This window comes from Moschus berezovskii, chromosome 14, assembly GCF_049115385.1.
Source record: "Moschus berezovskii isolate FMDL1 chromosome 14, NW_MosBer_1.0, whole genome shotgun sequence".
NCBI classification, from domain to species: Eukaryota; Metazoa; Chordata; class Mammalia; order Artiodactyla; family Moschidae; genus Moschus; species Moschus berezovskii.
The window spans coordinates 40,694,991-40,707,028 of NC_142473.1; the positions used below are offsets into that span (position 1 = coordinate 40,694,991).

Below are 12,038 nucleotides of genomic sequence, written 5' to 3' on the forward strand. Positions count from 1 at the left end.
GCTATTTTCCATTCTTTTCCTTGAAATTAACTTTTTAAATATAATATACATAAAGAAAAGGTTAGCTATTCATTAATCTTCAAAGACATGACTTTGAAAGACTAAAGCTGAGTTTTTAAAAAGGATACCCTTAAACTGCAATATCTTTAGTTTGTTCTACTTTTCCAGGGATTTTCCTGGCCCTTTAGTGAAAATTTTGAAAAGATTGTTGACAATAGTAATCAAAATTCCAGGAAAAAAATTGCATTGTATGAAAGATGAATGGTAACAAAGTGTTTTGTATGTTATCCTTGTGGGAGTTTGAGAGAGAGAAAATGTCTTGCCTTCAACAAACAAATAAAGAAGAATCTTTTTCTTATATTATTTGTACAGTGATTATCCATTGGATGTTGGTGGGAAACATCTAGGAAGATTGGACTCTGTGTTCTTAAAGACTCAGAAAATCTGTGTCTCAGAATTGCTCCTGATAAAATATCAGTTTGATTATTCTCCTGCTAGAGCTAGTCGGATTCTCTGTAAGTGAGGATTTGCAATCCACCATTAGCGATACTAGCCAGAGATTTGCTAAATAAGACAAATGGAAAGCAGACAAAGTGATATCAAAATTTATTTAAAAATCATTCTTAAATCTTCTTCTATAATGAGCATAGCTACAGCTTTATACTTTTTGCAGTTATATTAACAATAATATTACCCTATGGAAATTAGTGATCGGAAAACCAGTTCTTGGGTCCTTGATGGTTCTCCTGTTTATTAGTTGGCACAAAATGCCTACTATGTATGTTCTTAGCCCTGTGATAAGCACAGTGGGGCATAGAGCAAAGCTATTCAAGACCCTCAATTTACTTGGTGAGAGATGATGAATGAATTGAAACAATTAGAGAATAGTCAGGTAGGCTGTATAGAAAGCTCCTTTGGATACTTCAAACTATGGTCAATATGTTGACTACTGCTTTATGCTTTTTAAGTCAGGGAAAAACAGAGTCTTAAAAATTTAGACAAAAACAAAACTTTTGCAATTAAAGGGTTTGTTTTAAAGCATTATTTATCCTATCAAATGAGACCTTTCCCTCCTTAACTCTCTAGAAATAGCTGAGATTTGGCATGCATTTTTTGGCAGTAAGAAGATACCTCCGTGCCTTGAAGGCTTTTCATGTAAGGTTCTGGGGACTTTATTTCTTTCACTCTAGACTGTGCAGCTTTTACAATGGTAACACTTTATGCAAATAACTCAGCTACTCTTTGCAATAAAGAATATGGCCTTTAAGGAAGTTCCACCCCCCACCCCTTTCTGTCTGTCTTTTTGTCCTGCCTCTCCCTCTGATTGCGCTTTCTCTCTTGTATTTTTTGTCTCTGTCTTCCCCTCCCTCCTTCATGATTTACAAACATTGGAAACATTCCTTCCAACAGATTAAGGAAGCTTTCTCCAATTAAATCACATGAGGAAAGATTTTCTAGAAATAAGGCATTAAAAAGATCTTCACTTGCTCACTGTCTTTAACTAGGTAATAGACATTAATATTGTTCATGAATTTCAGTACAAATACTTATTTCCTGTCACTAAGAAAAGTTAAATAATCCTCATGAAAGAAAATGAGCCCCCCTGAGTGTCACTCTGTTTGCATATTAGCACGTAGCCAGGTCTCTGCCAAGTTGCTTTCTGACTGACTGCTGCAGATGCTCTTTCTCAAGTATTCTGAGTCATATCTTTAGTGCAAGTCTTCAGGGACAAACAATAGCACCTGTTCCTCACAAGATATCAGGCCAGTTAGCCCATTCATGTATCTTTAATGAAGCTCTGGGGCAGATGGCAAAAAATGGCATCATCAACTTAGCACAGAGAAAACAAAGGGCATAAGTGTTGATGCAACAATGCTGTTTTACGAATAGGAGGAGACAGAACCTAAGTGTTTCACGTGCATCTGCTGCTGTCTCGATTGTCTAAAAGATGTGAGTTACATCCTAGCAATTAAAATTTCTGGGCATGTAGCCTATTTGATCGAGAATGTGTTCCTCACCCTCTGCAAAAGGGAAATGCTTTTGTCCGGGATTGTGGAAGTTTAGAATTAATGGGCAGTTATGCTTTAAGGGAGAAGGCAATGGCAAGCCACTCCAGTACTCTTGCCTGAAAAATCCCATGGACGGAGGAGCCTGGTAGGCTTTAGTCCGTGGGGTCGCTACAAGTTAGACATGACTGAGCGACTTCACTTTCACTTTTCACTTTCACACATTGGAGAAGGAAATGGCAACCCACTCCAGTGTTCTTGCCTGGAGAATCCCAGGGATGGGGTAGACTGGTGGGCTTCCGTCTATGGGGTCACACAGAGTCGGACACGACTGAAGTGACTTAGCAGCAGCAGCAGCATGCTTTAAGGGGTACAGTTTGCTTCTTTCCTGATTCACTGACTAGTTCCACCTATGACAGGGTTCCTGGATTCTCATTAGTCATTCCAGTTACATACCCAGTTAGTTAGTGCTGACTTCCAAAGCAATAAAAAAATAATGCACTTTTATGCTCAGAGATTATTTTTGGTCACATTAAGCTTTACTCTTTGTATTAACAAAATAAGTTTTACTTCTACCTGTGGAATAATTGGGGGGCTTGCTTCCCTAGTAGCGCGGATGGTAAAGAATCTGCCTACAATGCAGGAGACCTGAGTTCAATCCCTGAGTCTGAAAGGTCCCCTGGGGAAGGCAATGGCAACCAACTCCAGTATTCTTGCCTGGAGAATTCCACTGACATAGGAGCCTGGCAGACTACAGCCCACTGTGTCACAAAGTGTCGGACGTGAATGAGCAACTAACATACACACATGGGATAATTATGGCTCAGCAGGTAAAGAATCCACCTGCAGTGCAGGATACACGAGAAACCCAAGTTTGATCCCTGGGTCAGGAAGATCCCCTGAAGAAGGAAATGGCAACCACTCCAGTATTCTTGCCTGACAAATCCGATGGACAGAGGAGCCTAACTAGCTACAGCTCTTGGGGTCGCAAAGAGTTGGACACGACTCAGCAACTAAGCATAGCACAACACATGCGATAATTAAAGAATCTGAATTTGGACTAAGGGAAAACTACACTTTCAAGAAAAAAAGATGCTATTTGAAATTTTGATAACTTCTTGAAAAAGACATGTGGAGACTGGTCATTCTTTGATGGAATTCTATTATTTCTTATTCTTTAGTAAAATATTTTTGGAACTTGCTGTTTACAATGTGACTGCCTTTCCTGGCGTGTTACCAAATGGGAAAATAAGATGATGGGAAGAAAAAGGAAAGGCAGGCTTACATTCTTCAGAGCAGGATGGGACTTTTCTCTTTTAGCAGAATTCTTTATCTTCCTTAGGCACTGACATGCAGTGCAGTAAACTTAATTCACAACTTCCATAGAAGAAAAATATTTGAGATGCTTATGTGATGCTTGTATGGCCACCAAATCCTCTTTCCGTACCTCCCCCATCCACCTTGTTCTTGCTTTCCATTTTTGTCCCACCTTAAACCAATAATCTTCTAGTAAGTAAAATAAATGGAAAGCTCTGAAAGGGGAAATTATTGCTTTAATTCATGATTTCCACTCACTTTATTTGCACTAGGTCATACTGGTGAACTTTGTATGAAAGGTGGTAGTTGGAAGTATTCATAGATCTTTAATTACCCATGCTACATTTTATGACACATAATTTTTAAAAAATGGTATCCCATTGGTGAAATCTGAGTAAGGCTGTTGGATTGTGTCAATGTCAGTGTCCTGGTTGTGATATTGTTCTATAATTTTTCAAGTTTCACCATTGGGAGAAACTGAGTAAAGTGTACATGGATCTTTTGTATTATTTATTATAACTGCATGTAAATTCACAATTATATTTAGCAAAAGATGCTGCTACTGCTGCTGCTAAGTCGCTTTAGTCGTGTCCAACTCTGTGTGACCCCATAGACGGCAGCCTACCAGGCTCCCCCGTCCCTGGGATTCTCCAGGCAAGAACACTGGAGTGGGTTGCCATTTCCTTCTTCAATGCATGAAAGTGAAAAGTGAAACTGAGGTCGCTCAGTTGTGTCCAACTGAGTGACCCTTTGGACTGCAGCCTACCAGGCTCCTCCATCCATGGGATTTTCTAGGCAAGAGTACTGGAGTGGCTTGCCATTGCCTTCTCCGGAGCAAAAGATGACTTTATGCTTAATATAGTACTTAAAAGTATAGGCTTTGAGCCTGACATACCTGGCCTTGAATCTTGGCTCCATCACTTTTTAAGTGACCATGTTACCTAATTTCTCATTGTTTTGTCTTTCTCATTAAATAAATGAGGATAATAACAGTAGGTACCTGATAAAATTTTGAGAATTTAATGAGATGGAGTATTTAAATCACTTTCCCATATGCTTGACATATAGGAAATCCTGGAAAATATTAGTTGCTGTGATGATGATGATGATTTCTGTAATCAGAGATATAAGAGGAGCTTTTCATCGTTTCTCAGCCTGTGTTCTAACTGGCTACTGGATATTTTGGCTTATATTTAATGAAGGCATTTTGAATTTTCACATCGTTATTTTACGTAAAATAAGGTCAACTTTATCATTTGGATCTAAGTGATTATTGCTAATGAATTAATTGGAATTGATGGCATCACCGACTCGATGGACATGAGTTTGAGTGAACTCCGGGAGTTGGTGATGGACAGGGAGGCCTGGTGTGCTGTGATTCATGGGGTCGCAGAGAGTCGGACACGACTGAACGACTGAACTGAACTGAATGACAAATTTGAGATCAATGTGTAGGTTCAAAATAAGAGAGAAGAAACAGACTGGAACTGAACAAGGTAGTTTCTATGCTCCGTAGTCTCTATATTTCAGAGACACATCTGAAATATAACATTATTTTCAGTTGCAGCTCTCCACATTTTCTCTATGCAAAGAATGTACACGTATGATTTCTCATTTTTCTTTTTCTGAAGTCCATGTGATATAATGGAAAAAGCACTGAACAGGGTGCAGAAGTTCTGGACTCTCGATCCAGGTCTGTCACAGGCAGTGTGACCTCAGTTTTACCTTCTCAAGCCACCTGGTTCCCTAGGTGTAAATTGTGAGATTTGAATTGGATTAGAGATTCTCAAAGAATGGTCCTTGAACCAACAGCACTAACTAGCTTCTCCTAGGAACTTGTTGGAACAGTATACTCAGGTTCCCACCTCAGATCTACTGATTTCTGAGAATGGGGTCAAATAATTTTTGTTTTAACAAGCCCTCCAGATGATTCCAAAGTCCACAAAAGTTTGAGAATCTCCTCTCTGGATTAAATTTTAGTCTACATTCTAGACTGTTGGCCCCAACCCCCAGAGTTTCTGTTTCATAGGTCTGGGCTGGAGTCTGATAATTTGCTTTTTTTAAAGCTCTCAGGTATTGCTGATGCTGCTGGTTGGGTACCACACTTGGAGAACTACTAGGTTAGATAAACTCTAAGCTTCACTTCAACTCTGTGATTCCATCATTATCATTGTTTTCACAATACCTTCTGTCCCCCTCATTTACTTTATTTCTCAGTTTACTGAAACTGCCTCTTACCTCATAGCATTGAAACTTTCTAAAATATCCTGTTATATAGAGGATGATGGACAGAAAAGAACTTCCCTAAGTTCTTACAGCTTATGTTAATATGAAACACTTACAGCTCTTTTATGTTAAAAATGACCTTTAATTAGTTAACTTTAGTCTCTCAGTTACATAGCTAACTACAAAGGAAATATCTTCAGACACAAAGATTCAATAATTAAAGTCTGATACCTGATTGCCATTGATGCCCTTATGCTTAAGATCTGAAGAACTTGGGCTCCAATGTAAAAATAAAATTATGTTTTCAGATGCTATTTAATGAATAACACTAAGGATCCCAAATTACATCTTCAAATGAGCTTTTTAATCCCACCTTTTTTTTTCTTCATGTTCTGGATATTTAGGATAAGATAATGCTCTGTGAGGCATGGGTCTGCTAAAAACAAACAAGCCTCTGCCTGCCAAACTGAATTATTTATTTGACTCATGTTTTCTTATTTGAAGTAGAGTTATGGGTTAAGATCCACTGTTTCTTGTGTTAGTTCTTTAGTAGTTTGATAAATTTCTAGTACTGAATAGTAAACTGGATAAGAAAAACTAAGGATTAATATTTATTGAGTGCCTATTAAATGCTAGTCACCGTGCCACAGCATTACTTTTCTTGTTTATTTAATCCTCACAACAACCATACTGCTAACTACCAGCTAAGTTAGTACACATTAGCTTTGATTTTTACATGAGAAAAATAGACTCAGGAAGGCTGAGTAACTGTTCAAGATCACACTGCCAAGGAAATGACACTGTATAGATTTAAGCTTCAGATTCATTTGACAACAAAGCCTTTGTAGACATAGTGGATTCTGAATAGACGTGTTGAATGGATGGAGGAATGACTATATGGCATTATCTTCCTAATGTTGACTTTTAAACAAATGTAGAATTATAAAGTTGAAAATGCACCATAGGTCATTATCTAATTAGGGTTTAAGTTATGTCTATCCTTTAAAGTATCTGTGACATATGAGTATACAGCCGTTAATTGACCACTTCCCTGGAGAAGGGCATGGCAACTCACTCCAGTATTCTTGCCTGGAGAATCCCATGGACAGAGGAGCCTGGTGGGCTACAGTCCATAGGGTGGCAAGGAGTCAGACATGACTGAATCATCTTAGCACACACACGCATAGGAAAATGGCACAAAGAACCTCTTTAATCACAGTGATTATTGAATAACTCATTATTAGAAAATTCTTCTTTGCATTAAACTTCCCTAAAATCTTTCTTTCGAGCCTAGTTCTGTTCTTTGTAATCACTCAGACTTAATCAAGTTCTTCTTCCATACATAATTCTTTCAAATATTTCAACTTAAATGTATATCTTCTCTCTCCTAATCAAAATAGCCCCAATTTTTTCAGCTTCTTCTCAAGATCCATAACACATAATAATGATTTAATAAATATTCGTTGAAAGAAGGAAAGAAAGAATTTATTTGATACCTAGACTCCCCACTTTTTGTTTGCTTCCTTTAGAATGTGAAGCATCTGTGCAGTGTTCTGGGTATATGCTAAGACTATTTTTCTAAAACTAAATGAAGTGATTTCCTTTGATATACTCTTATACTAAACAATAGTCACCCACAAAAATATCATGTCTTATTTTCTGACAGAGAACAGCGCTGTCATCTTTGACATCTCAAGTTTGCAAGCTGGAATTGAACAGCAAACCTAGTGCTTTTCTTCAGGGCTAAAGGCAAGACCTAGGCACCAGGGGATCAGCTCCAGTTTAAGCAGGCTAAGTTTGTACTCAAACATACAAAACTTGGGCTTACCTCAGCTAAAATGGAAGAAAAAGCTGCCCAAAGCTAGTTTTCTTCACGCCCCACTGGCAAGGTAGTAATTGCACAAAGACCTTTTTATTATAAGTTGATTTTCCTGAGAAATGAATTCAGAGAAATACTGTAAAGTGTTTATTTTTTGCTTGCCCTTTATTAACCCACATCTTAGGGCTTTCCCTAGAGAGAAACTGTTGGTAAATGAAACCTCTTAGACCTGCACAGGAGCATTTTTGCAATCTGTCCCTGGCTGAGAAGGGAACAGGGACAGGATAAGGCAAGTTGGTGCTATTTAAACAGGGCCATCAGCCAGTATATGGAATTTTGCCTAAAGAGAATATTTAGGAATTTAAATGGGGGAAGGGTTTGGGGTTTGTAGACTACTAGTAAAGGTTTGTATCTTAAACAAGATACGATACAGCTTTTTTATACTAGTAAGGAGGGTAAAGACCCTGTTTGAACTTAAAGATCGTTGCTGTTAGTACATCCTAGTTTTGATCTTTAAATAACAAAAGTCCTATAGTTTAATTTATAAAATCATGCCCTGAAAGCCAGTACAAAACCTTCCTGTGATGCTATTCTGGAATCAAGACAGCATGCATAGAGTAAGGGAGAGGGCTGGGAAATTAAAATGTAATTTTCACAGACATGATTCTGTCATAGTTCTTATTTTCTTTATATGGAATACAAATACTGATATAGAGTGAAGATTTTCTGTTTTGCATTTTTGTGCTCTTTGATACATTTATTGAGGTCAAATGAAATTTGATATAGTAGGATTTATTATGAAATGCTCTCTGAATACAACTCCATAATTACTCAGCTACATGGTAGTGCATAAAGCTGTAAAACTGCTTAGCCAGACAAGCAATTTATATGTTACATCGAGGTGTGTATGGCAAAGAATATTAGTTTAATTGGGAGCCATGAGGTAGTAGCCTTAAATCTGAAGGGCTATATGTTTGACATAATGCAGCAAGGCTTTGAAATAAGATACCTAAACTGGGGAGCTAGAGCTTTTGGAATATATAACAATTAGACATTACTTTCTGACCAAGGATACTGTAACAGTTTTTACAATAAAGCACAGAATGCACAGCTGATGAAAGGGCAAAACCTTTCAACACTGTACGGTGAGAGAATAAAACATTTCTTCCTGCTCTTTGTTTTTTAAAAAAGAAAGAAAATAAAAGAAAAAAAAAGTCAAGATGAAAGAAAACCATTCACTATAATTTAGTGGAAGTAGGGATGAGGCAAATTCACAAGGAGGTTAGATAGTTGGTATACCAATAGAATCTGAAAGGGATTTGGTAAAGTCAGCCTGAATTTTCTCTGGGACCAGATTTGGAATGAGGTTAGGAATGGGTGGCTGTTTGGGTACCAGCTCACCACCAGGAGTGAAAAACAAATACTTCTTGGCATGCATTTGCTCTGTGTCTGATCATAGGCTCTCTTCTGTTTAGCAGGTTCAGGGTCACATGCCTCCGCTCATGATCCCAATTTTTCCACATGACCAGCGGACCCTGGCAGCAGCTGCTGCTGCCCAACAGGGATTCCTCTTCCCCCCTGGAATAACATACAAACCAGGTAAGTAGACAGGGATTTAACATTCTTTCGTGAATGCTAAGATCCGTATTTTTTTGCTTAGTAGTCAAAACAAACACAGAAGCATATGAAGGAACTATGAATAAAAAGATCATAAAAGGTATTTTAAAGTAAAATTAGAATTGTGAAGGGGGCATGTTAATAACTAATTGGTTGCTTGAAACTTTACTTTCTCTTTTTCCACTGGAATTTGTTCTGTATTCACAGTTAAAATGCTGCTTTCCCTCGGGACTACAAATTTTGTCAACTCTCTCTCATATCTTTGCTATGAATAATTGTCTTTGGTTAAAGATACTTTTCTCTTCCTGAGAGCTTTTATACTCTAGGAAAGTGGTCACATACAGTATAAAATGCTATTATTGTTTGTTGTCTGATTTCTCTTGGAAGAAAAGTTCAAACTGAACTGATTTAATTAGCTTGCCACTAATAGGTAAAATTCTTTTTTTATTTCAGTCTAAATAATGAAGCATTCAGTAGTATTTTCTCATTCATCTTTGAACCTCAAAGACGAGGTCACATAACCTTGCAGTGAAACATGTTTTGAGATGATTTAGCAAATATTATGATTTTTCTTTATTCCTCTGGGTTTACTGGACTCCTGGGGAATTCAATTAGGGGCATAATGGTTTGAAGCTTCTTTCAGAGCATCCTTGTAAACAGGGCTTTAAATGTTTAAAGATATGTTGCCAAAGGAATCCAATGTAAGAAGATAGTCAAGTAAATAAAAGTCAACCTTAATTTCATTTGTGCATTCTTTGTAAGTGACCTCACCTCAGAAGTAGTGACCTTGTTCTACTCATTAATAATTTCTGTGTCAAGTTCTTTTTAACGTATTAACCTGATTATATTAACCTCCCAATCTGAGTGCAGCAGATTTTTTGTGTGTATGGGTTTATAAAGGTATTTTAATATGCTTAAAGCAACAATAAAATGTAAGTCACTTTACAAAATTCTCTGTGAGGAAACTTACTGAATAGCATAAGACCAAACCTAGTGGGTTTTAACATCTGTTTTTTGCCATCAGTTACTCTTATGCATTTGGTAGAGAACCCCCTTCCAGTGAAGAAAGATAAGATGTCTGTGTCAAAACCCAAATGATTCAAAAAATAGAGATTTTGAGGGATTGGCTAATTTAAGGACTGACTTTAAAAATTCCTCAGATACAAACCTGAGTGAGAGGATACCTGAGTAAAGGGATACCTGAGTAAAAGAAAATTGTGTTATTCAAATTGTTAAAAGTTAGAGCAGAATTTTTAGAGCAAGTTATAGTCTGTGAAATTAGTATCTATATTAAGGATGGGATTATATTTTGCCAGAGAATATCTTTCTGTCAGTGCGGTGGTTCATTTCTTCTCTGATCTCTATAAATAGTTTTGAACTCTCTTCATTTTGACTTCCTTTGGAGTGTTGGTGTACACTAAGTTTACTTGTTTATTCTGAATCTGAGTTGTCATCCCTACACCAGTCTTAGAAACCTTTTAGATGAACTATACATGGAAACTCTCTAATTTTCATGCTTTTAAATTTAAAATTCTCCACATTTCAAAATCAGGTTATGGGCATTATTTTCTACTAGACATAGAAACCAACATAATTAGCATATTATGTAATTTTGTTGCAACAATAATATTGTTTTTTATGGGGGAAGCTACTTTTATATAGTCAATGAATTTGGATCGTTTTATAAAGAATCTTCTCACGCAGTATCAATGAGATTGCAGTAGATAAGTAAGAATCTAGAGAACTGGGGCAATACTCTGCAGCAGTGCATTACTTCCACTGAACAGCATCTGTGCAGCATAGAGCAGTGTCTTGGGGTATCAAAACTGGATTTGATTATGTTGGCTAAAACCTGCTAGTTAGGGCAGGACAATGGATTTGGACATGTAGGATGATTTTTCATCACAAGCAAGGCTGGTATCAAAGGTATTATCTGGTGACCCCTAAGTTACGTCAGAGAATTGAGTTAACCAGAACTCTAAATTCCCAGGTAGCTTCCCAGGTGGCTCAGAGGGTAAAGAATCTGCCTGCAGTGCAAGAGATGTGGGTTCAATCCCTGGGTCAGGAAGATCCTCTGGAGGATGGCAACCCACTCCAGTGTTCTTGCCTGGAGAATCCTATGGGCAGAGGAGCCTGGAAGGCTATAGTCTGTGGGGCTGCAGAGTCGGACATGACTGAGCATGAGCACAATGCACATATGGTAAATTATTAGATACTTTGGCTAATGCAGGTTTAATTGTTTATAAAAATTATACTTTAAAAGAATTAAATTTATATGTTCAGATGCTACTGGTAGAGACATTACATACTTAGGAGACTTGGTGTATGCAGTATTCTTGTCATTCACATGAATTGGGAGAGGAGAATACTGTTTGACTGGAGCTCGGAGAAGGAAAACATTTTTGCCCCAAACTGAACTATAGTAATTTCACTTGTGTGACAGCAACACAAGTAGAGAAGTAGCATCACATGTAAAAGTCTTGAAATGGTGGTTAACTGCATAGTTTGATCCCCTAAGCAGCAAGAAGAGTAAGTGCTACATTGGCTCTCTTTTTGCTCTTTTTTCATCTTCCCATAAACTGAAACAATTCCATACTGTTTTTTAAAATTAATTTTTATTGGAGTATGGTTCTTTTCAATGTTGTGTTAATTTCTACTGTACAGCAGAATGAATCACCCATAAATGTACATTTATCCTCTCCCTTTTGGATTTCCTTCCCATTCAGGTCACCAAAGTGCATTAAGTAGAGTTCCCTATGCTCTACAATGTTCTCAATAGTTACCTATTTTATATGTAATATCAATAGTGTGTATGAGTCAATCTCAGTCTCCCAGTTGCTCCCACTCCCGCTGCCCTCTTGATACCCCAGTGTTTGTTCTCTACATCTGTGTCTCTGCTTTTGCTTTGCAAATAAGATCATCTATACTATTTTCTCTCGGAGAAGGCAATGGCAAGCCACTCCAGTACTCTTGCCTAGAAAACCCCATGGATGGAGGAGTCTGGTAGGCTGCAGTCTGTGGTGTCGCTAAGGGTCGGACACGACTGAGCGACT

The 12,038-nt window shown here is 37.6% G+C and overlaps 1 protein-coding gene across 32 annotated transcripts in view; it reads left to right on the plus strand.

The window, feature by feature from the left end:
- SOX6 (SRY-box transcription factor 6) overlaps positions 1 to 12,038 on the plus strand; it is a 734,686-nt gene that overhangs the window by 577,844 nt on the left and 144,804 nt on the right. For 25 of the 32 annotated variants that reach the window (XM_088843068.1, XM_055423307.2, XM_055423317.2 and 22 more), the window contains one exon: positions 8,844 to 8,967. In XM_088843068.1, coding sequence (XP_088699194.1) covers positions 8,844 to 8,967 — 124 coding nt within the window. The remainder of the gene's footprint in view (positions 1 to 8,843; positions 8,968 to 12,038) is intronic. The other 7 variants (XM_055423299.2, XM_055423324.2, XM_055423303.2 and 4 more) reach the window with 1 other exon arrangement.